Below are 23,273 nucleotides of genomic sequence, written 5' to 3'. Positions count from 1 at the left end.
ACCAGTGTCAAACGATAAAATGCGGGTGATCTGCGCCGCAGAAGATGAAACAAGCTCGATTCGAAAGTCTAGAAACAGGCCTTTGCACGACTCAGCACGCCATAAATCATCGGCGTAATAAGCCGGGCGCTGTGTTTCTGCGACGTCGGAAGGCCCAGTAAGGACAAACGTGGGTTTCTCACTTGGCATATGCTTCTGACTCGCCTGGTGTTTTAGCTTTTCGTCGTCTGGGGGATTTTCGTGCATGCCCAACGGCTATAGAAACACGGTGGCATGAGAAGAACAAAATGTTGGCAATGTATTATCAATGATATAATTCTTCCTCTGCAGAGACTAGATGGTGTTTACACCGCACCCGGGGAAAACAGGAGGAAGAAGAAGAAAACTACATAGCTAGCCTCGCGAAGAAGGGGAAATTGTAAAACTCAATAATCAGCCTACCTTGTTGGAACACGAACAGCTGTTTCTATACGGCCACTGCGCTCGGAGCCCCTTACGAACCGAATGATTCAAGGTGTCTCCATGTACGCCTTGTACCCAGCAGAACCTTGCGATATCATCTTTCCATGTTGCAGCTGCGACTGAAACATGCGTTGCCCCAACGTCTCATACAAAGTAAACAACAAACACTGAGTCTGCTGACAATTTGCGACGTCATGCAATGCATCATCAGTTGTGCATCCGAGTATATATAGAGCAGCTCGCAAGCACACAGAAGCACATCATTCACAACACTCCATCACACCACATCACACTCGGTTCATCTTCGATTCTGCTTGTTAATTCATTCGGTCTGGTTACCGTCTTGATTATTCTCCAAAACTATTATACCACATTATTTTCTATATACCCAACCCCCCCGCAAACTTCACCATGGTTCGCTTCACTGCTATTGCTCTTCTGGCTTGTGCGTCACCACCGCCTCCTGTTCTCCCCATAACCGACAACTAACATTGTGACACATGTAGTTGCCGCATCTGCCCTGGCGGCCCCCCAAGGTGCCAACAACGGCGGAGACCAGATCTTTGACTTCAACGACAAGCCCTTGAAGGGCGATAAGAAGACCAAGTTTTTGGACTTGGAGAAGCAGGGCGATGCCAAGTTCGAGGAGCTCACCAAGACGTATACTCCGGAACAACAGCAACTAGAGAACGACCTCAACTCGATTCATAGTCAGATGGATGACATTCTGGGCGTTCCCAAGCAGCAGCAGAAGTAGGCAAAGTGTACGCAGACGGATGCATCGTCAAGGATTGAGTTGTGCGGTAGGGGTTTTCATCCGACTCGGCCACTGGCTAGACACGTCACTAGTACATGGCCAAGTACGGTTTTCCCTCTTACGCAAAGGAGAGACTGGGCATAGGAATAGCCTCACTGCTAGTTACGTAGCCGGCTACTGAGATGAATAGAATCATTACATTGACAAGATGACCCATCGAGGCTGTGTCTATATTCAACTGCGAGCTTTTGTATGTCGTCGGTGCTACTCTCGCCTGAAAGCGAGTCAATCAGGAACTTCTACAAATGTTCAAATGTTGTGTAACTCATGAGCTACCCTAGACGCTATTTTGTTCTCGTTATCCTTGTTCTCCTAGTGACCAATAGGGTATTACACAGGCAGACCCAGGCGTGTGCGACAACGCATAGTAGCGAGATTGTATGTAAAGAGGTCCCTATGTATTCGCCAGATATTTGCTGAAGCAAGGGGCCAACGAAACATTGAACGGTTTGCCCTTGTCCGCATGGAGTCCTGCATCCGACAGAAGCGAAGGTTGCGCGTCGTGTTGAAATGGAGCACTGGGCGACAGGGCACGGACAAGCCAAGAAGCCGCGGCCATCAACATTTGAAACATCAATTGAATTGACTCTTACCAGATGTTGTAGTTACCCAGGTGCCTGGGCAGTTAAGCAGACATCAATGATGGAACATTGAATGCCAACTCGGTCGGTAACCCCGCATCAATTGACCCTCGACGCGGTCCAAACAGCCGAGAGCCTCGGCCCCCGGGGTCTAGCGACGGCCGTACTCCGCAGTAGCACTTGAGTACAATGTCAATTATGTCCGGTACTTTGAGTACCAGATACGGCACCAGCACTGGCTGACGTCTCCAGTGGCGTCCGGGTTGTTGCAGACCAATGTTGACATCCCAGTGCCTTGTACGTACAACCAGTCTCAGTGTAGCGGGCTGTGTTACGCGACACAACATTGAAGCTTCTTTTTTGCTTGGCGGCGCCGACTGCATCCCATTGTCACGCGTAGTCGAGGCCGTGATAAACACTCTGGACAGAAATGGCAGCTACATGTATTATTACAACTTTGACGGTACAAACTCTGGCTTTGTCTTGGTAACAAACGCCATGAGGCCCAGACGTAGATTTTCCCCCTCCAAGAGACCCCTGGCGTATCTGTCCTGGACCAGTTGGGCTGCCCTCTCGACGCTCGCCGTCTCCCACGTTTGTCTGAGACCGGCACGGCTCACAATCACGGCATCCGGCGACATGGCCGCGACGTCCTCGGCCAGCGCGACGGCCTCGCCCACCACGGCGCCCGGCGACGCGGCCACCCGGCAGAAACCCGCGTCCCTCGCCTCGGCGGCGGACAAGACGCGGCCGGCAAGCACAATCTCTGACGCCATCTGCATGCCAAACGTCCTCACGGCGCGGGGGATGCCCCCGGCCGCCGCCCAGAGACCTCTCTTTGCCTCGGGCAGCCCAAACGTGGCCGACGGCGAGGCAACCACCATGTCGCTGCGGATAGTGAGTAAAAAAAGTACCTTTCTTGAAGGGGGTGGCCGCGCGCCGTCAATGGCGAGAGAAGACGTACCAGTTGAGGGCGATTTCGAAGCCGCCGCCCAGGGCGAAGCCGTTGACGGCGGCGATGACGGGCTTCTTGCCCACGCGCGTGGTGAGGCCCATGAAGCCGCCGGTGGGAAAGGCCGGGGCGTCGGGCTTCTCGAGGGCGTGCTGCTTCTGCGCCTGCTCCTTGAGGTCGGCGCCGCAGCAAAAGGCCCTGGTGCCCTTGCCGGTGACGATGGCGACGCGGAGCTGGGGCTCGTCGTCGAACCACTGCCACAGCCGCTCGCCCTGCCAGTGGCCGGCCATGGGGATGGCATTCATGTGCGACTCGCGGTTGATGGTCACCAGCAGCACATATTCCGCGGGGAAGCTGAGCTCGTAAAAGGACAGTTCGGGGGGCTGTGAGGCGAGTGATGGCGCCATGGTGAGGAAGACCAAGCTGGGTGCGCGGAGAGAAGAATGAGTCGACTGTCGTGGCCAGAAGGGGAAATGTCAAGTCGAGTCAATATATATAAAAACGACGACGTGATGCGTTGTGCAGAAAAGGGATCAATGATGCGAGAGTCTTGCTCTGGTTGCCGAGTGGCTGCAACTACTTGACATGGAACAGCATCGACTGTACATGTACCTCGATGCGTCCACCCGCTTCAATCTTCACACACGCATTGACTGTCCATGTACATGCAATGTTGGGCCGGTTGCCGGGAGCCGCCCCAACTCCGGCTCAGAGGCTAGAGCTACGCGCCAGCTGGGGTTGATCGGACTATCGGGCCAAATATTCAGAGGCTGCCCGGCGGGTCAATTCCGTCAATGCTCAATCATTGATCCATGTTGATAAATGAATTGGCCAGACCAGGCCAGACTCGGTAGTCTGTCAACTGTCAACCCCGCCGGCAACCACTTTTGGTCGGCCGAGAGGCTGGACTTGGGACAATGAATATGTACTCGGCAGCACATGGGATTGCCGGCTACATACGTACCAGACAGTTTACCAGCCAGCAGAGCATCAAAACACTACGTTGACCCTCGACAAGATTCCTCTCCACCAGCAAAACAACGTAGTCACTGTACGTGGTCTTTTGCATCCATTTCACTCCCCCTGAGACGGCATCGGCACCATGGCCACGCAGCAACCGGCGGTCCCCATCATCGTGGGCGTGGGCGACGTGCGCAACAAGTCGTTCAAGGTGGAAGACGCCGTCGAGCCGGCACAGCTCATGGTCAACGCTGTTCGTCGCGCCGTCGACGACAGCGGACTCGACCACGCCGCGCAGGAGTCTCTGCTGGCGCACGTCGACAGCTTGAGAGTCGTGCCAACCTGGACATGGGCGTACAATGACCTGCCCGCCGTCATTTCCCATCGACTCGGCATCAAGCCCACGCGCCGCGTCCTCGGCGAGCACGGCGGCAATCAGCCCGCCCTGCAATGCGACGAGGCCGCCCGAGACATTGCCGCCCGGAGGAGCCTCGTCTCCGTCTTGACGGGAGGAGAGGCGCTGGCATCTCGCAAGTCTTTTCCGCGTCTGCCCCCCTCAAAAAAAACGAGGAACCGTGTTTGCTAACTCGCCGTCGCAGTTGCTGCCTGCCAAAAAGCCGGAGAAAACCCCCCCAAGGGCTGGCTCGAGCCTGATCCCAACGGGAAGCAGCTGGCATCCCTGGACCTTTCCATCCTCAAAGAGAGTAGGTAGTCGGCACATCGCACGGCACATGTCTTATGTGGTCTAATGCGCCTCGCACAGGCTCCGGCACCTTGCACTCCATGGGCCTGCCGATCCATGTGTACCCTCTGTACGAAAATGGCCGCCGTGCGCACCGGGGACTGTCGGCAGCAGAGAGCGCCGCCGAGTCTGCCAAAATGTATGCCGAGTTTGACCGGATCGGCTCCGAGAATGTGTACTCGTGGAACTACCAGCAGCCTCCCAAGACGGCCGAGCAAATCGGCCTCGTGTCCAAGAAGAACAGGATGATTTGCGATCCGTGTAACGCCACCCGCATTCCCCCCCCGACAAAGGAATCAAACGGCCGAGCTAATGCCTTGACCAGATCCCCTGCTGATGAATGCCTTCAACGGCGTCAATTTGTCCGCGGCCTGCATCCTCACCTCGACGGAACACGCAAAGAAGCTTGGTATTCCCCAAGACAGGTGGATTTATGTCTTGGGCGGCGCGGGCACGCACGAAAAGGACAATTGTGAGCGCACACGTAGCCCGTTGAGTCGTTGATCGCTGGATGCTAACTGCACCCCTCGCCAGTTTGGGAACGGCGGCATCTGCACCACAGCGAAGCCATCACAAAGTCCATCGATGCCGCGCTGCATGTTTCGGGCCTCTCGGCGAGCGATGTGGACTGCTACGACTTTTACTCGTACGTACACGGCCGCCGCAATTGCATGGTGGGAGTCGCCGCCACTGACACAGCCATGCCAGGTGTTTTCCCATTGTGCCCAAGCTTGCCTGCGACCACGTCGGCCTGTCGACCACGTCGTGGCAGAAGCCCATCACGCTCCTAGGGGGCTTGACCTCGTTCGGCGGCGCCGGAAACAACTACTCCATGCACGTAAGTCTCCGTCGCACGCGTCCGCGCAGGCCACCGCACTGTATTAACGTGGCAAAAGGCCATCACCGCCATGGCCCGGGAACTACGGGCCAAGAGGCACAGCACTGGTCTCATTCTCGCCAACGGCGGCATGCTGACGCACCAGCATGCCTTGTGCTTGTCGGCCCGGCCCAGGGGAGACGGGCAGGCGTATCCGACGAGCAACCCGTTGCCGGAAGTTGTCGACGGATACAGCCCGCCGTTTACTGAAGCAGCAGAGGGCACGGCCACGATCGAGGTGAGCGTTGGGAGCATCGGCCGCATGGACACGGGCTAACGTCGTTCTAGACTTATACCATCGAGTACAACCGGGATGGCACGCCGGGACTAGGCCTCATTGTCGGCAGACTACGAGGGACGGGCAGGCGGTTCCTCGCCAACCACGGCGACGAGCTAACCTTGTCTCAGCTGGCGACGACGGCTGCAGAACACGTGGGAAAGACGGGAAGCGTGCGGACGGGCGAGGACGGGCGGAACCTGTTCTTTCTCGATGCCAAGACGAAGCTGTAGATGACTGCTTGTTCATGCCCAATATATTCAATGTGACAAAAGTCAATATGCTATGATTTGCGCCAACGGGATGTAGACGACTGCTTGTTCATGCCAATATATTCAATGTGTTAAAGTCAATATGCTATGATTTGTGCCAACGGGAGAGCCCATTTCATAGTGTGAGAGAAGGCAAATGATTCCGGCTGAAGCTCATTTCTCAACCATGCACCATGCTCATGTCCTGCCACGACGGGCGTCTACAGGTACTTCTTGAGAAAGCTGTCATAGTTGGCCAGCCTGGTGTAAACACCGTACTTGTTGGGCCGGGCGCAGCCGGTGCCCCACGAAACGACGCCGATCAACACATCGCCCTGGACAATGGGGCCGCCGCTGTCTCCCTGGCACGCATCCTGGCCGCCCTTCTCCAGGCCCGCGCAAAACATGTTGTCCGTGATCTCCAGCGGCGTGGGCGTGCTGTAGGCCTTTTTGCAGATGGCGCGGTCGACGACGGGAACCGTCACCTTTTGCAGCTTGTCGGGCGTCGCTCCGCCTTCCGTCAAACGGCCCCTAAACTCAAAAGTCAGACAGTTGGCATCAATATCTGGGCTCGGCTCGGGAGCTTCATCCACGTCGCGCGTGTGCATGTACGTACCAGCCGGCTACGGTGACGTTGGTGCCGGGCGTTGGGTCGGAGCCCGGCTCAGGCAGCTTGGCGTATTTGATGGTGTCGCTTTCAGGAATCCCCGTGGCCAGCTTCCAGACGGCAACGTCATTGTCCAGGTTGTTGGCGTTGTAATTGGGGTGACGGGTGGCCGAGCGCACCTTGACCTTGGTGCCGCCAGATCCCGAGGCCTACAGGACGCAAAAAGCCGTCGTGTTAGTCGTGAGATGTGAGTCCCGGACAAGTACAACTCACCAGTGATCCGGCGCGGATTTCGTATCCCGAAACGTCTGAGCTGGTGCAGTGACCCGCGGTGATGACAGTGTCGTTGTTGACCAGGGTGCCGCCGCAGAACTGGAAATTGCTCGACAACAGGGCCACGATGTAGGGGAAATCGCCCGGGGCGGCAGCCTCTCCGCCGACGATGAACTTGCCATTCTTGGCCGGCGCGGCCGTCGCCGACTGAACGGCAAAGATTGCGCTGGCAATCGCGAGAGCTGCCTTGGAGACCATGTTGTAGGCGGGACCGGAGATGCTGTACTGTCAAGTGCAAGAAGTAAGAGTCGAACTGCTCTGATGGGATGAAGACGGAAAAAAAAGAAAGGCCAATATCGTGAGAGGCCTCGGCCGTATTTATACGCAGACTTGGTTCAGTTTACACGCCGTCACCTGCCGATTCTATCGAGTTGATGGGCTCGAGGCGATGACACGGGCAATCACAGACGATCCATCAGGGTCAAAGCCCGTGCTAGAGATTGCCGATCTTGCGTAAAAGAAGCTTAAAGCTCGCGAGCGCACAGTCACGAGCCAGAGCCGCAGTGGACGGGACATGGCCGAAGGGGTCAAGTCAAGTCAAGTCTGGTACGACATGGACGCTCCACGGCGTCGAGGTCGCATCGAGCGCCGAGGGCTGGCGACGATAAACATCGAATGCCAGCGGGCCACGATGACCGTTCTTGGCAGATCCGAAGAGGCAGGTTCGAGGGCGGACGCGAGCTCTGATTCGGTCCTGGGCAGGCCGGCATCCCTTGGGCACGGGGGCCAATGGCGTCGAGGGATCGCGCGCCGTCTTGGACCAAGAACGCTGGTTGCGCACGCGGCCGCTTGAAACGGTCGATCATTGTCCGAATCGGACGACGTGGCCCGTGTCTCCTTCTGGACTTTGTCAAGCGCCGATGCAGACAGGATTGACTTTGCAGCACCTCGTGTTGCTGGGCCTCGGATCGGCGCCGCCTACATACTTTATGTACTAAGTACTACTTGGCGATTAGTAGCCATTCAGACGGACGGCGGAGAGGTGTGGAGAATGGGTAGCGCGTAAAATGCTACATGTGTCAATCATTCTCACTTGCAAACGTTCAAATGTTCAATGTTGTCTCAACTAGGACTCTGGGTTGACGGTTGCCGGCTACAAGCACCGTTGACCCATGCACCCGTGACTTGAGCAGTACATATGTAGCCAGTTATCAACCATGGTCACGCCGCATAGTTGCTCCCAACTTCCAAGTTCCAACTGTGGCAGTCGTCTATTCTTGGAAACTCGCTGGATTACACCATCAACCAAGGTCGCATTCACAATGGAACCTGCGGCGGCGGATCCCGGCGGAGCCCCTGCGCCTGAATAACCTTCCTTTCACGGCGATAACCATAAATTGCAAGAGCGCCAACCCACAGCTTATAGGTTCTGCCCCAAGATAATCAGTCTAGACTTGTGTCCAAGTCTCCATATACCCTCAAGTGCTCGGCTTGGCAAGGCGCCATTGACGACTTTTCGAGGCAGGTGTAAAGACTCGTATCAACGCCGCGCGATTTTTACGTACGCCCAACGGTCCATCTCAAGACTGCCAGCCACCTACTCACTCCGGTATACGTCCGAGATGGGAAACTAGAAGCAAGCCTCCAGTCAGAAACATGAAATGCACGTGTATTAATGTATGTATTGCGCCATATAGTATTGCCGAGACCAAAAGTTCCCCCAAGGCCCTGCTTCCGCTGCGGCAACAGCTCATGTGATGGAAACACTCGACGTGTCTGCGCGGCAGTTTAAAGCCTCGACTCCCTCACAGGATCCAGCAAGTCCTTCATCTCGAAGGTCGGCCAGTCGGGGTTGACGGACGGGTCGGGCCTTTCGCGGTCCCACGCCCATTTGTTCGCCAGCTGGGCCGGGAGCGAGTCCTCCAGCATGTCCACCACGTATTTCCCAATCACGGGGAAGAACTTGTACCCGTGGAACGAGCCGCACGTCGCCACGTAGAGTCCCTTGGCCGCCGTGTGCGGCGAGATGATGAAGTCGGAGCTGGTGGTGAAGGCGTCCCTAGATGTAGATGGTCAGTTCGCCAAGCGCCAGCAGTAAACACGGCAGCAACGGACTTACCAGCAGATGCGGTGCTTCTCAAACTTCCACTTTGCAGCTTGGCTTCCGTAAAAGGCGCTGCTCACGTTGAGAATGTCCTCCTTGAGCCGTTCGGATATCTTCCACTGCGCATAGTCGGCTTCCGCGGGCGGCATCGAGATGAAGCGCCCGGGAAGGACCTCCTTGGTGTTCTTGAAGATCTTTTGCCCCCACCACTTGAGCTCCCTGTCCTTGGTGGGCGGCAGGCTTCCCATAAAGGGCGCTGGAACCATCAACTAGTCAGCCTTTTTGCTCAAGACATAACAACAGCGGTAAAGGGGGACACGGTGCAGTATATTATTACCTTTGAGCGTCGTGTATCCCTGAATGCCGACCGGCATATCCGCAAACTTTGCGTACGAGTCATCGTCCAGCCGCGTCATGCCCGTGGTGATGCCGCCGGCCAAGATCCTCGAGCCGGCCTGCAGGGCGTCGAGGCCGCTCGCCGCGGCGCTCACCTCCAGCAGCTTGGGCGTGAAGGCGCCGGTGCAGAGGACGACGTGGGCCGCCTCGAGGCTCCGGCCGCCGGCGGTCCGGACGCCGGTGCACCGCCCGGCGCGGTCGACCTGCAGCGCCGCCACCTCGTCGGCCACGTAGGCGACGCCCAGCTCCAGGGCCCTGCGGGTGACGGCCTGCAGGCAGTCCCCGGCGGCGACCCAGCCGCTGGCCCGGTTGACGAGCACCTGCTCGACGTTGGTGTAGTCGGACTCGCTGAACAGGCCGCCAAACATGGTGCGCGCCTCGTCGACGGGCCAGACGGAGATGTCGTGGTGGCGGCCGAGCCGCTCAAAGTTGCGGATGCAGTCGCGGGCGTAGTCGCGCCCGCACATCCAGTAGAGCCCCGTCTGGTGGAAGAACGGCCGCCACAGGGGATCCGACGTGAAGACGTCCTGCGCCTCGAGCGCCAGCTCGCAGTACACGGGGTCGTCGTAGTCGGCGCGCATCACCTTGTTCCAGTCCCACGACGCCGCGACCCGGCTGTCGGCGTCAAAGGCATCGCGGTCCACGAGCGTCACCGACGCCGAGGGGTACTTTCGAATCAGGTGGTAGGCGGTCGACACTCCGAAAACCCCCGCGCCGACAATGATGTAGGATGATCCGGCAGGGGCCATGCTGTCGAGTCGGCTCGGTGCTGAGTCGAGCGAGGAGGACGGGCGAGGTTGGCGGCTGGTCATGGAGTTCCTTATATGTATTCCCGTTCCCGTCTCCCCCACCACGGCTACTGTTGGGGTACAAGGGTGCGAGGAGCTCTGAATGCCATCTTGTTGCCGTGTCCGGCACACTGTGAAGGTGCCTTATCAGTGAATTGGCTTTCCCCCCCGAGGCCGATGTCGCCTGGCAAGGTTGGAATTCGTTTGTCAACCGTCGGGGGTTCGGGGTTGGATGCCGGGTCCGCCGCTCACGTGACCTGCATCCTCCGGCTTGGCTTCCTGGTGCAGTGACAAACCAAAACGTAATTCGGGGACAAGAGAAGAGGGAGTCTTGTAAATGGTGGGTGTAAATAGTGGGAATAAGACTCCACAGCCGGCATCGACCCGACCCAGTTGAAGGGCGCGCCAGGTGTGAATTACATGAACATCGGGCACCGGCTGGCGACATCGGGGCATGCCGCATGAGGGGTCGTTCGATTCGGGTTTATTATTAGCAATTTATCATGACGGATTTCTGCCGGTGAGAGCAATTCGGAGAATGTCTAGAACGAGTCGTTTGCTAATGTCTACGTTGCAGTACAGGCGGATTGTCATGTACTTTGCCAGAATCGCTACATCAGAAACGATACACTTGACTGGTAACAGGATTGAGCTAGCAGCCCGTTCGCGTGGATTTCTGCAAGTCTCGTCTTAAACATGCCCGCTTGAATTCTATACTGATACGGGTAGCATAAAACGTAAGCGGGAATTCGTCAATCTCATTCCAAACAATATTGCAGGCTCAGGCAACTAGCAACGAAATGATGAGGACCGTCGCGACTCGCTACATTCCCTAACATGTGACACACGTATCATGGCCCCCGGCTGTATTATATTAAATCAAGTGCCTTCTCCATCATTTACCAAATATGCCCATATTCCATGACTTGCCGTAATCTATTTCTCCATCAACGTGCAGTAATCTATCCACGCAGTCGCTTCATTTCCGGGTCGTAGAGTGGTTCTGCCGTCACCGTCGCTGGAATCCTTGTTCCAAAATACTCAAGTTCAACCGCATCCCCCTCCTGTATGTTGGTAGGCAAATACGCGTACGCAATGGGCTTGCCAATAGTAAAGGCAAAAGCAGCACTCGTAACATAGCCTTCCGATTTACCACCAAAGAAAACCGGCTCCTTGCCCAATACCATCGACTTTCCATCGTCGACGGTAATACAACGCAGTTTTCTGGTGATTGTGTCCTTTGAAACCCCCCGGAGAGAGGACTGGCCGATGAATGCCCCCTTCTTGTCCATTTTGACGGCAAAATCGACGCCAGCCTCGTACGGGTTGTGCTCGGTGGTCATGTCGGCACCCCACGACCGGAAGCCCTTCTCCAGGCGCAGGGAATTAAAGGCGCTCCGGCCGGCTGCAATGATTCCACAGGACTGGCCGGCTTTCCAGAGCGCATCCCACAGCCGGAGGCCGTTCTCGGCACTCGCATACAACTCCCATCCTAGTTCGCCGACGTACGAAAGCCGCATGGCAGTGACTGGTACTCCGGCAATGCTGGCCTTTTTCACGCGGAAGTAACGGAGCCCCTTGTCCGAGAAGTCATCTGGCGTGACTTGAGAAATTACCTCTCTGGCCTTGGGGCCCCAGAGTCCAATGCAGCACGTGGCACCAGTAATGTCACGAACATGGACGGCCTTTTCCGGCGCATTCTTGGTCTGGATGCGAGCCTCCCTGGACAAATAGGCCAGGTCGACGGGCCCATTGACACCAACCTGGAATAAGTCGTCACGAATTCTAGCGACCGTGATGTCGCTGCGGATACCGCCTTGCTCATCCAGCAGCAGCGTGTACGTCACCGCCCCCGGTTTCCTGGAGACGTTTCCCGTCGTCGCCCAGTCCAGCAACCCGACTGCTCCCGGGCCGGACACTTCCAGGCGCCGAAGGGGCGTCATGTCGTACATGGCGACAGAGGTGCGCGTTTTCCACGCTTCTGCCGCCGCAATGGGGGAGTAGTACCTGCCGGACCAGGCATCCCGTTCCACCGGCTGCCACTCCGCGGGCAGCTCCTTGAGCAGCGCCTCGTTGGCCTCGAACCAATACGGCCGCTCCCATGCTCCCGCCTCGAGGAAGAAGGCACCGAGCTCCTTGTGGCGATGGTAGAACGGACTCACCCGCATATTGCGAGGCGAGTCCCGCGGCTGGAGAGGATGCAGGATGTCATAGACCTCGACAAAGTTCTGCTGCGACGTCTCGCTAACAAACTGCGGAGTGAGCTGGACCTCCTCGAACCGCGTAATGTCGCACTCGGCCAAATCGACCTGCGACTTTCCCGTCGTGAGAACCTCGGCCAAGGCACGAGCTACACCGGCGGAGTGTGTGACCCAGACCGCCTCGGCCACGTAAAACCCGTCTACCGTAGGCGACTGTCCCACGAGGGGACCTCCGTCGGGGGTGAAGGAGAAGATGCCGTTGAACCCGTCTTCTATCTCGGTTTGTTGAAGCACCGGGAGCAGCTCCCGCGACAGCTTCCACGCGGGGTCAAAGTCTTCCTGGGTAAAGTCGAGCCGCGAGGGCATTTTGTGCTCATCAACATGCTCCGGAGTCGGGCCTAGTGTCGAGGCCACCACGGGCATGGGACGGTGCCCGTAATACCCAATTCCGTACTGATCGCCATGCTCTCTATAGTAGAGATCTTGGTCCTGATACCGCAGGATGGGCAGACCCGCGCCATTCGGTGACGAATACCGGCCGCGCTGGCTCGGAACCGCCGTCGTCTTGACGTACTGGTGCGCCATGGGCAACAGGGGCACCGGCAATCCGACCATGGCGCCGACCTCGACGCCCCAAAATCCCGCGCACGAGACGACTACATCCGCGGGAATCGTCTGGTCCTTTGTCACCACCGCAGACACCCGGCCGTCTGCCTGCTCAACGCCAGTGACCAGGCTGGAGCCGATGTACTTGACGCCCTGCTCGCGCGTCTTCGCAATGAGAAGCTGCACCGCGCGCGCAGCCAGGGCCAACCCATCGCTGGGGATGTACAGGCCGCCGAGGACCATGTCCTTGTTGAGCAGAGGGTACCGCTCCAGACATTCCTCAGGCGTGATGAGGCGCGCCTCGACGCCCCAGGACGAGGCGTAGCCGTGCTTCCGCTTCAGCTCCTCGAGCCGTTCGGGCGTGGTGGCCAACTCCAGGCCGCCGACTTGGTTGAAGCACGACTGGCCGTCCTCCTGTAGCGAGAGAAACTTGTCCACGGTGTACTTGGCCAGCAGGGTCATCGTCTTGGACGCGTTGGTCTGAAACACCAGGCCCGGGGCGTGCGAGGTCGAGCCGCCGGGCATGTCCAGCGGGCCCTGGTCAACGACGGTGATGTCGCTCCAGCCACGCGAGACCAGCTCGTCGGCCAGATTGACACCGACGATGCCGGCGCCGATGATGACGACGCGCGGCTGACTTGCAGTGACTGCCATGGTTGCGCTGCCAGCGATGATTCAACGAACTTGTCACGAAGTAAATCCTCAAAAGATTGCGAGACGTGGCCTCCGCTGCCTGTATCGGACTGGGGGGGGACAATAAAGGCAGGCAGACGCAAGTCAAGTCAACTAGATTGTATTTAATAATTTACTCACGGTCTATATTGTGAATTATACAAATAAAGTACTACATATACACATGTGTAGATAGTTTTGGCCGTCGGAGTATGAGCACCGCCGTGGTGTAAGTGGCGATCACGTGATCGGCCTCCGAACCTGGATGCCGGGCACAGCTCCGTGTCGCGTTGCCTCGCAACTGTACGGAGTAAGCTATCTCGACGCCAAGCCGGGATAGAGTAGTAGACACACCTCATTCGCTCGGTGGTGCATTGGGCCTGCATAGGTGCATGATACTCTGGTGTTTCTATAATAAAGTGGCCAGTGTAACAGCCCTGGTCAGTGGTCTGCCCAACAGGTTCGGAAATTCCAAATCAGGGTTATACACGCCAGCTGATTTATATTCGAACCAATAACATAAAGAGAAGTACGCGTCGGTATATTTTTTTATTATTTTTTTTAAAAAAAAAAAAAACCACAAGCCTCCTTTCTCTCGGTCGTGACTCAAAGTCCGTCTCATCTTCACTTTATCGCAAAGCAGTCAATGTGATTGGACGGCACGCTATCAAACAGGCCACTCTACCATGCCCCCCCCATCCTTGGCTCTTTTTATCTTGCACACCACCCTCCTTTATCTCTGAATAGCGAAAAGATACAGGACAGCGCGGCTTCCCCCGTGTTATCGTGGACTCGTGTTCTTCAGCCGCGCACGCGGTTCGAGCAGCAGCAGCAGCAGCAGCAAGTTATTCGGGTCTGACCGCAGGTGAGGCGTTGATGCTTGAGGGTGGCCCATCAAGTTCTAGAACTGGGCTGGCTTCAAATGGGCTGAATTGGACGTGGTCATGTGGCTTCGTGCGACGGGCGCCAACCCTTACCCAGAGTGAATTGTGATGGGAGAGCCACGGGGAGTCGGGGACAATGGCAGCAGACTTGACTCGTCTTGTCGCGCAGGTACATGCATGCGCTCACTGCACCCCGAGACGAGGCATCGAATGGATGAAGCCCGTGCTGCGTTGCTTGACGCGTCAAGTGTGTACATGTATGTACATTCTGTGCATATGTAGGCAGGCAGGTTGGCAGGTTGGCAAGTTGGGCAGGAAGGTCAACTGGTGCATGTGGCCACGGGGACGAAATGTCTGGTCTGGTATAAACATGCTCCCAGTGCCATGTCCAGCCTGATACCCCGTGCCCAGGTGGGGGACGGAGAGAGGCTCGCGGCAGGTCCAGCACCACGCGCAGGAACAAGTAACCACTGAGGCGACATGCGATGGACGGTCAATAGTTACATGTACTAAATGGTCGACGCTGGTGGCACAAGGCCAGGTAGGTGGCCCGGTCGACGCCGGCTGCAGAGCATGTCGGATGGTTGCCGTTTCTGGGAGCCCACCGATGTCCCCATTGACGCCTGGCATCATGCAGGCTCCGACGCCGGCGCACCGCGAGCTGGACCTGACAAACTGTAGTTCGCCGTCTCGTGGGACGCGGCCAGGGTCTGTCTGGTCCCGGCTCCTGACTCCTCCGCAATCTGAAGCATCCTGGCCACCGCGCCCCCGTCTTCCCCAGAGCCAGCGGGTGCCGATAAAGGGACCAAGATCGACGCTAGTCGAAGCTGCAATCGCCCGGCATTCATTGGCCGAAGGGGCCGCCGCGCGGGCAGCCTGGCACTGTGCCATCCCCGCAACTGTGGCTGGGGTTGATCATGTCTGGTCAATATCATAGAAGCTCGCGAGGCTTCACGCTGAAGCATCCGCGGGCCAGGTCGACGTGGGCGGACAAAACTCCGACAAGACGGGGAATGTAGAAAAAAGCAGATATTACTAGTCAGACATCATCATCATCACACACACACAGTTTTATACACGGGTGTAGCATGAAAGCACCTTGTTCATTTTGCTTCCAAACGCCATGAGGTATAAGAGACTCTGTACACCAAGAACCCTTCCATCCAGGTGAAAAAAAAAAATTAAAAAAAAAAATGAAAATGAAAAAAAGTACAGCCCTTCGCACGCTGTGAAATACATCAACGCTAAATGTGACTGAAGATACTGTCGTCCATATCCCCCCCCTCCCACCACGCCCTGCCCCTGCTGCCGCCCATGCTCGGCCGCGCGTCGTGATAGACAAGGTCCGTCATGGAGTCAAACTGCGACGGGTCGGCATACAGCCACGGCGTCGTGTTGAAAGTGAGACTATCCGCCTGCTCGGCCGAAATCTCGTTAAAGGCCGTCTCGGCCGACGAGCTGGGCGACGAGTTGACGGTGCCCTTGAACGGCAGAGTGGGCGCGTCCTGGCCGCCGTCGGCCGTGTTGACGGTGATCTCGGGCGACGTGGCCACGATGATGTCGAGCGTCGTGGCCTCGTCGTCGTCTTCGCGGGCGACGGTGAGGGCCAGCGACGCGTCCAGCAGGCCCGTGTGCGGAAACTCCCTCGAGTCGGCCGTGCAGTTGAACTGCAGAATGTTCCACATGAGCGGCACGCTGAGGTAGATGCGGGACGGCATCCAGTCCTCGACGTCGTTTGTCTCGGAGCCGGCGGCGATCCGGGTCATCTTGTCCAGGTTTTGGTCCTGTCGAAACACATGTTAGCCGTGGGATGCCGTGTAAGTTGCTGTCAGCGACGCGGGGGGAATACGCACCAGGGCCCGGCACGCCGGCGAAAAGGGGATGAAGCCCTTGAGGAAGCGCCTGCACTTGGCAAAGTCGGCGTTGGACTTGTGCTTCAGCTTGGCCGCCGCCGCGCAGCAATAGTACAGATGCACGGTGGCGGCGATGGCGGCAATGTGGCCGAAGAAGGGATCCGTCAGGGGCACCTGCTTGTCCAGCACCATGTCAATCATGCGCACGATCCACGTCGAGTGTATGAGCGCCAGCTCCGACGACCGCCGCCAAAAGGTGTTGGGAATCGCCAGGTTCGCGTTGTGCTGCGCGCCCACGATGTAGAGGAACGGGTGGTTGAGGACGGTCGGGATGGCGTGGTACGTAAACTGCTCCTTGAGCCACGTCGCCCAGTAGTCGCGGTTCATCTTGATGTCCTCCATCTTGCGCTCGTAAAACTTGACAGAGTCGTACCTGTGGCACATGGGGATCCTGTTCTCGGCCTCCATGAAGTCGGACAGGACCGTGGCATACATGGAGTCGCGCCGCCAGGGCTCGCGGAAGATGCCGTGCGCGCAGTCCGACACGTATTTCCGCACGCGGCTCCAGACCCAGCCGAGATGGACGCTTGTATTCCAGATGCCAGGCTCGCTCGGGACCGTGTGGCCGAGATCGTCGAGCGGCAGGGGCGGCACTTTGGCGTCCAGCTCCATGTGATGGCGATGCTCGACGCCGCCCGAGCCGTGCGACTGCCGCCATATCTCTGTCGGCGCGCTGAGGATTCCCGTCTGGCGGCCGTGGTACTGGTCCAGGACCTGCAGACTCCAAAAGACTCTCTTCTTGCGCTCCGACGTGAGGTCGTCCATGGCGTATCCCGCGTCCAGGTCCAGCATGGCCGACCGGCACAGTTGCAGGGCCAGTCCGAGGTGAAACTGGCCGAGATGCACGTTTCCGTCTGCACGACTTGCGATTAGCCACACGCGAGAGCTCGCAGTTGGAAAGGGGGGTGGGGGGTGGTGCTGATTATTACCTATAAATGACGAATAACACAGGATGCACAGGCTCTCTATGGTGGCAAGACCGACGGAGCCGTTGGCCACGCGGGCCATGATCATGCTTCTGGCGTTGTCGCCGTAGACCTGCAGCTCGTCTCGTCTCCGCGAGAAGCGCGACGTGACAGCCAGGATGCTGCAAGCAAGCTCGTCAGTAAGGGAGCCGATGTCGCTAACCTCATCTCGCTCGAAGCACCAAATGGGCTGCCGATGGCAAAACTCAAAGTAGAGGCGGATGCCGAGGGCAATGTCGGACGGGCTCGGTCGCAGCTTGGAGAGTTCCGCTTCGAAGGGCGTCGACAAGGCGAGGCCGCCAAAGGCATAGGCGTGTTGGTTCTCTCGCGCCGGGGGCGTCGCCGAGAGGGACTTTTCAGAGAAGCTGGAGACATCGTCGGGCGGTTGCTCTTGGCTCGAAGACTGGCTGGGCCTTTGGGAACCTGGTCAGAAGGTCTGAACGCTGGGGGTGATGTGGACGTTGTCTGTACAACCTCCCAGTTAAGAGGAGATCCAATTTCTCTTCAAGGTGCGCCAATCTCTCCTCCTGCCGGTTTGTGGTCTCGTCAGAGGTGCGCAGCGGCCGTTGCGAGGAGGGCAGGACATACCGATCGGCCACTTCGAGCCGCCTTGGCTGCGGGCGGATAGGAGCACGTCTGCTTGAGGCGGACGCAGCTGGAGCAGGCGGGCTTCTCGGCGGGACAGCGAACCTTTTTTCTCCTGCGTCGTCGAAAAGGTCAGCGGGACGGGTTCAATGTTCAGCGGGACATGGAGGGCCATGGTCCGTGGAGGCATCAACACGGGCGCGACAGACCGGCAGGTGAGGCAGGCATGATGCGATCGTCGTCTCCCACGCGCTGCGGTTCCAAACGTCTCGTCGGGCGGTGTCATGATGCTCGCCAACCACGACACCGGCAAAGTGAGTTGACAGATACAGCAGCAAGCAGGCCGAGAGCAGGCCGGCACAAGTCTTGGTGCCAATAACTTTGACCCCAGATACGGAGGGTGGCTTATCGCCACGGTCTTTTATGGGTGGACCGCACTGTGATTGTGGACGGAGCTGGCGTGTCTCAGTCAGGTCAAGAGTGCGGGGGATCATGATAGCAGCCCAGAGCGTTTGGGCCGATACAGGAGGCCAGACGCCACTTGTCTCCTGCACGAAACTACTTTGCCTGTGCCGCTTGCTCCGGGGAGGGCTGGCCTGGGGCCTGATGGTTGATGTGTCCCGTCTGGTCTTGTGTTGTCTGGTCGGGAGCCCAGAGACATGACACGGCACCGCAATCCGTGCAGATGCGAACCACGGAAGGGTGGGGGGGTGTGCTCTGCTCGTCAGTTTCGTTCCTGTTGATGCCTCCATACTAGTTGTGTCAATGGCTGTCGAGGCCGAGTTGACCCAAGAGGTTTTGGCGGCCGAGGAGCCAAGAGCCCGGGCTGGCAACACCCACCATGTGTCGACATATGTCTGGCATTTTATTAGGTAACAGTCCGGGTCATGGTGACGCATGGACTAGGCTCTAGAGCGTGGAGGGGTCAGCTTGACTCGAGAGCTGGTTGTGTCAAATTCAATGCCGGCGCGCAAACAAGGCGTCGGCGGTCCGGAATCCGGATACAGATGCGGTGGCAATTTGGCCCAACCCGAACATTGAACCCATGTGCGACTCGACTCTGCCAACATGGCAAATTGTATACTTTGAATTCTCAAGAGACAATTACATGGTTTCACCAAAATTGGCCTGGCTGCAGGGTGCAAGAGCGGATCAAAGGCCGCAAGATACAGTCATTTCCTCATTAGCTCTACTATGGATGTAGCAACAACAAAAGCACAAGTCTCAATGTAACGCGCCAAAAAAAAAGAGTCTCCCTCTACACCTCTACAGCAACCCGGTTGTTCTTGCAGCAGTCCACCGCCGAGCAGAAGTTCATGTCCTTCTCCGTCGCCACCGCGCTCTTGGGCAACGTCTGGCGCGCCGGCCATATCTCCTCGCCCGCGTCCGCCTCGAGCTGGTGGTGCTCCGTCAGCGACTGCCGCACCAGCTTCTGGAAGTACAGCGGGCCCTTTTCCATCTTGGGGTGCATCTCGCCGTTGATAAAGACACCCGTGTTGATGTTCCTCTGGGCATTGGCGCAGAGCACCTTGTCCTCGGACATGATGCGCTTGTACATGTCGTCAATGAGCTTGAAGTCCTCGTCGCCCGAGTTCTTGTTCCTGTACACTTCGTACTTCATCACCGCCTTTCCGGGGCTGAGCGGCACGAACCTCTGCATGAAGAAGAAGTGTGGCCTGCAGCGGGCACGTCAGCGTGAGATCAAAAAACAACCCAGGCAGCCTCATTTCTTTCCTGGTCACACAGAAACACTTACGAGACGTTCATGGACGCGTTGGGGAAGAAGTAGGTGCTGGCAACGTTGAGCCCGCGCGCGATTTGCTCCGGTTTCGGGTTTCCAAAGTGCTGGATGTGGCCGCCCTTTGTCTCGACGTAGTACGAGTTGAGGTCTGCAATGGTGGGAATGTCCGGGTGCGTCGTCTTGCAGTGATAGCACTCATTGTAGTTGTCCGCCAGGATCTTCCAGTTGTAGTCGCCCTCCATCTCCCACGCGTGGTCAAACACGTAGTCGTCAAAGTTGTAGTTTTTGAACCGCGGCTGCTCGTCGACCCCTTCAAAGTCGTGCTCCCACGCCACCTCGGGCACCTCATTCGCATCCATGTTGACCCAGACAAACCCGTTCTTGTCGACGTGGACATGCAGAGGGAACAGGCCGTTTTTCGACTTGTCAAAGTCCTCCATGTCCTGGTACCCGGGCGCCTTGGCCAGCTTGCCGTTCAGCCCATACGACCACCCGTGATACTTGCATGCCAGCACGCTGTTGTGGCCAGTCTCCTTGGTCACAATCGGGAATGCCCGGTGCCTGCAGACATTGTGGAAGGCGTTGATGTTGTCCTGTCGGTCCCGGGTGATGATGAACTGGAAGCCGGCCACGTCATATCGTAGCCAGTCGCCCTGCTCGGCAAGCCTGGACTTGTGCGTGGTGAGGAGCCACTTCTTGGAGAAGATGGCTCGCCTTTCCAGTTCGTAGAGGTCTTGCGAGGTGTACCAGCTGGCGGGCAAGGCACGAATAGGATTCTTTCCCTCTTCGAGCTCGTCCACGGCCGGATTTGCCCCAAAGCCAAAGTAACCCTTTAGAAAGGACGGTGCCATTTCAAGTGACAAAGTTTTTGAAAAGGTTATGACAAAGTCAACAAGTTTGTTGTGGGAGTGAAAAACAAAAGTCTTGTAAGTGTAGTCAAATGTGACCAGCCTGCGACCAAGATGGCTTATATCGACATGTCGTTCAAGCCCAACGAGATGGGCACCATTGACGTCCTGATATAATAATTCATATTCTTTCCCCCCCTTTTCCAAATCATCTGCATCCTAGCCTATCGGTCGTTCTGGACCGCGAGGCACAGATAAGCATGCCGACGGTCAAGATGCACCGAGTGCGACCACGTGATCGGCCACGAATACCGATGGTGTATCTGGCGTCCACGTGATCGGTTGAGAGAACATATTCCCAGCGACATCGCTTTGCTTCGACATGCAAAACAATCATATCGAGAGCTAATGGTGTTGTGCTGCATATTCATGTGTCATGACTATTGCAGCCTGTTGATTGCAGGCTCGGGGTTGACATTGGGAAATGCTGGCCGGGGTCACCCCATTGGAGACACGTGGTAAAGAAAGAAACACAGAGACTGATTGCAGAAGAATTTGGCTAGACAGCGAGGCCCTCTGAGGTGGTATACTGTAAGACGTGGGCGAGTACGAATTGATCTGCCAGGCTTCCGGCTGTTCCGTGGATGTCTTTCCGTCGAGGGCCAATGTCTTTTGTCACCTCATTCTCCCAAACAAAGCCCGAGTGAATAAAGAAAGCCTACCCGGCACTCGTATGACAAAAATTGCTTTCATCTCCGTCCTTGGCAATGCACAGGTTGCTCCAAGTCTAGAGCTCTATACCAAGGCCGGCTTATTCCCTCTGCCCCAAGTTGAAGCTTCTTGCTACACCATGGCTGTTTCACCCATATACCGAGGCACCCAGGTAGTTCTGTCTACTCTGTATGTATCTGTGTGATTGCCGGATGATATGTCCTTTCCCTCCCGCGCCATCTGATTGCATTGATGCATCTTGCTCCATGCTGTCAGGCGGGGCGCTCGATGGCCGCAATGGAACGCGCCGCAGAACCGCTCGCCCAGTAGAGGACAAGAAGGGCGACTGCCACCAAAGTCTCTTTTGCTTACAACCTCCCAGATATTACATCACAAAAGACCGCCACCATTCATGCTGCTACCTCAGTTCCAACCCTCTCTCCTATGACGGCGCTGTTTCTTTGCGACTATTGGCCGTCGACCATTTGAAAGCGTGCAAAGACTGGTCTGGACTCTGTAATGCTACGTTTTTCCCGCTGACTATTTCGTCGTGTATGGGTTACGTGACGGAGGGATTCTCCCGGCTACTCTTCATATGAGAGGTATAAAGAGTCGGGGGACGGCCATTCACTAGTGTACTGCACCCACCACATCCTCCAACCGCCGCATATATATCTATATATATACATATATATATATTCCACCAAAAAGACTGTTACCATGGCCCATGGCACCTTGAGGGCAGCTGCAGGCTTCTGCCACTTCATGGTTTTTGCGTCGGCCGTTATTGTCACGGGACTAGTATCGTGGTTTCTCAACGGTTTCCGCTTCCGAGGCTCACACATAGTGTACACCGAGGTGATTGTATGTATGGAATTTTTCTCACCCCACGCCTCTCGACTGATTCTTGTACCATAGGCTGTCATCACAATCCCGATATATTTGGTTGCCATGATTGCCCCCATTCTTAAGAGCTACGAGGGCTATTTCCTCCCGGTCAACTTCATCTTCTCCTACCTCTGGTTAACTTCGTTTATTTTCTCTGCCGTGGATTGGAGCGGCCATCTTTGTCGACAAGAGCCGTTGGGTACGAACCGGTGTGGGAGGAAGAGAGCCGTCGAGGCGTTCAACTTTATTGCCTTGTAAGCCAAGGAATCCGCAATTGTCCGTTTTGCAGCGCCATCAGAGGTAACCGTGTTCCAACAGCTTCTTCCTTCTCTGCAACATCGTAATCGAGGCGTTTCTACTGCGAGCTTTTCACAATGACCGCCGCGAAAGCAACGTCGTCCACAAGGAAAGACCGGTCAGCGAAGCGACCAGAAATTCAGCAGCCAGCGCGACACCTGCCGCGGCTGTTCAGAATGGAACCGCGCCAGCTACGCAGGTTTAGGGTTCTTTACGTGTAGTAGTGCCGAATCGAGATTGACACCGCGAGATGGAAACAAGAGTTGGCATGGGTGAAAAACTACCTTAATATCTAATACTCCTTGTTGCGCTAATATAATACCACAATGTTTAAGAACGCGCTACAGTGTTTGGAGGGGGTTCTGGGCCTACGTGTACATATGTACGATGTAAATTTTTCAAGTCTTGATACCATCAGCCCATGGCAGTGAATTGTGTATTCTGCGTCTACGTGGGGAAGCTTCAGCACACACTGGAATTGGTCAATTGCGTCGTATATGGCAAATTTTAGCATAAAGTAGTCTCTTTATTTGGTGGCATAGTTCCATCGGAACAGTGTCCATACTGCCCCATGCCGAATAGGGGATGCATTGCTGCTATATGGGGTAACGGGTACTCTGGCCTGCTTGTCCAAATTTTGGTACCGCATATATTCATTTGGGTAAAAGGAATTGGCGGTGAAAAAGGATTTATCCTGACAATAAGCACTACGTATAATAGTAAATGTGGGAATTCGCAAGCCGTTGTGCCGCTGGTGTAAATACGTGATACAGGGTAGCTTATTAGACAGGACGGAGAACTAGCCAACAATGTAGTTCGTTGGGGGGTATTACATCACACTACATGTAAATAGTAGAACGGGTTTCAAGCGTTTC

General features: G+C 56.6%; 9 protein-coding genes across 9 annotated transcripts; 3 read left to right on the top strand and 6 right to left on the bottom strand.

Annotated features, from left to right (window-relative positions):
• Positions 1-873: 873 nt before the first annotated feature.
• Positions 874-1,219, top strand: G6M90_00g065900 (uncharacterized protein; the record flags this gene model as incomplete). The annotated part of the gene is made up of 2 exons (XM_014684697.1): positions 874-907; positions 969-1,219. 2 exons carry the CDS (start codon positions 874-876, stop codon positions 1,217-1,219), a joined length of 285 nt encoding a protein of 94 aa, XP_014540183.1.
• Positions 1,220-2,309: 1,090 nt separating this feature from the next.
• Positions 2,310-3,219, bottom strand: sidH_0 (Mevalonyl-coenzyme A hydratase sidH; the record flags this gene model as incomplete). The annotated part of the gene is made up of 2 exons (XM_014684698.1): positions 2,310-2,748; positions 2,825-3,219. 2 exons carry the CDS (start codon positions 3,217-3,219, stop codon positions 2,310-2,312), a joined length of 834 nt encoding a protein of 277 aa, XP_014540184.1.
• Positions 3,220-3,914: 695 nt separating this feature from the next.
• Positions 3,915-5,901, top strand: G6M90_00g065880 (uncharacterized protein; the record flags this gene model as incomplete). Its single annotated transcript, XM_014684699.1, has 8 exons — positions 3,915-4,317; positions 4,372-4,476; positions 4,536-4,775; positions 4,840-4,986; positions 5,049-5,160; positions 5,223-5,352; positions 5,411-5,629; positions 5,680-5,901. The coding sequence occupies 8 exons, from the start codon at positions 3,915-3,917 to the stop codon at positions 5,899-5,901; spliced, it is 1,578 nt and encodes a 525-aa protein (XP_014540185.1).
• A 239-nt stretch (positions 5,902-6,140) lies between these two features.
• On the bottom strand, positions 6,141-7,057 carry TRYP_8 (Trypsin; the record flags this gene model as incomplete). The annotated part of the gene is made up of 3 exons (XM_014684700.1): positions 6,141-6,450; positions 6,536-6,735; positions 6,800-7,057. The coding sequence occupies 3 exons, from the start codon at positions 7,055-7,057 to the stop codon at positions 6,141-6,143; spliced, it is 768 nt and encodes a 255-aa protein (XP_014540186.1).
• Positions 7,058-8,587: 1,530 nt separating this feature from the next.
• On the bottom strand, positions 8,588-10,048 carry fap1_2 (L-pipecolate oxidase; the record flags this gene model as incomplete). Its single annotated transcript, XM_014684701.1, has 3 exons — positions 8,588-8,858; positions 8,919-9,159; positions 9,241-10,048. The coding sequence occupies 3 exons, from the start codon at positions 10,046-10,048 to the stop codon at positions 8,588-8,590; spliced, it is 1,320 nt and encodes a 439-aa protein (XP_014540187.1).
• Positions 10,049-11,049: 1,001 nt separating this feature from the next.
• Positions 11,050-13,548, bottom strand: dmg (Dimethylglycine oxidase; the record flags this gene model as incomplete). The annotated part of the gene is made up of 1 exon (XM_014684702.1): positions 11,050-13,548. The coding sequence occupies one exon, from the start codon at positions 13,546-13,548 to the stop codon at positions 11,050-11,052; it is 2,499 nt and encodes an 832-aa protein (XP_014540188.1).
• Positions 13,549-15,694: 2,146 nt separating this feature from the next.
• On the bottom strand, positions 15,695-18,199 carry G6M90_00g065840 (uncharacterized protein; the record flags this gene model as incomplete). The annotated part of the gene is made up of 6 exons (XM_066130811.1): positions 15,695-16,234; positions 16,304-17,217; positions 17,293-17,741; positions 17,800-17,855; positions 17,917-18,028; positions 18,123-18,199. 6 exons carry the CDS (start codon positions 18,197-18,199, stop codon positions 15,695-15,697), a joined length of 2,148 nt encoding a protein of 715 aa, XP_065986641.1.
• A 972-nt stretch (positions 18,200-19,171) lies between these two features.
• Positions 19,172-20,505, bottom strand: cntA (Carnitine monooxygenase oxygenase subunit; the record flags this gene model as incomplete). The annotated part of the gene is made up of 2 exons (XM_014684704.1): positions 19,172-19,589; positions 19,670-20,505. 2 exons carry the CDS (start codon positions 20,503-20,505, stop codon positions 19,172-19,174), a joined length of 1,254 nt encoding a protein of 417 aa, XP_014540190.1.
• A 1,428-nt stretch (positions 20,506-21,933) lies between these two features.
• On the top strand, positions 21,934-22,603 carry G6M90_00g065820 (uncharacterized protein; the record flags this gene model as incomplete). Its single annotated transcript, XM_014684705.1, has 3 exons — positions 21,934-22,077; positions 22,132-22,355; positions 22,420-22,603. 3 exons carry the CDS (start codon positions 21,934-21,936, stop codon positions 22,601-22,603), a joined length of 552 nt encoding a protein of 183 aa, XP_014540191.1.
• Between the last annotated feature and the right edge of the window lie 670 nt (positions 22,604-23,273).

This window comes from Metarhizium brunneum, chromosome 3 (genome assembly GCF_013426205.1).
Source record: "Metarhizium brunneum chromosome 3, complete sequence".
Lineage (NCBI taxonomy): Eukaryota > Fungi > Ascomycota > Sordariomycetes > Hypocreales > Clavicipitaceae > Metarhizium > Metarhizium brunneum.
Note: the sequence above shows the minus strand (reverse complement) of the source record. Positions and strands in the feature narration are given on the sequence as shown.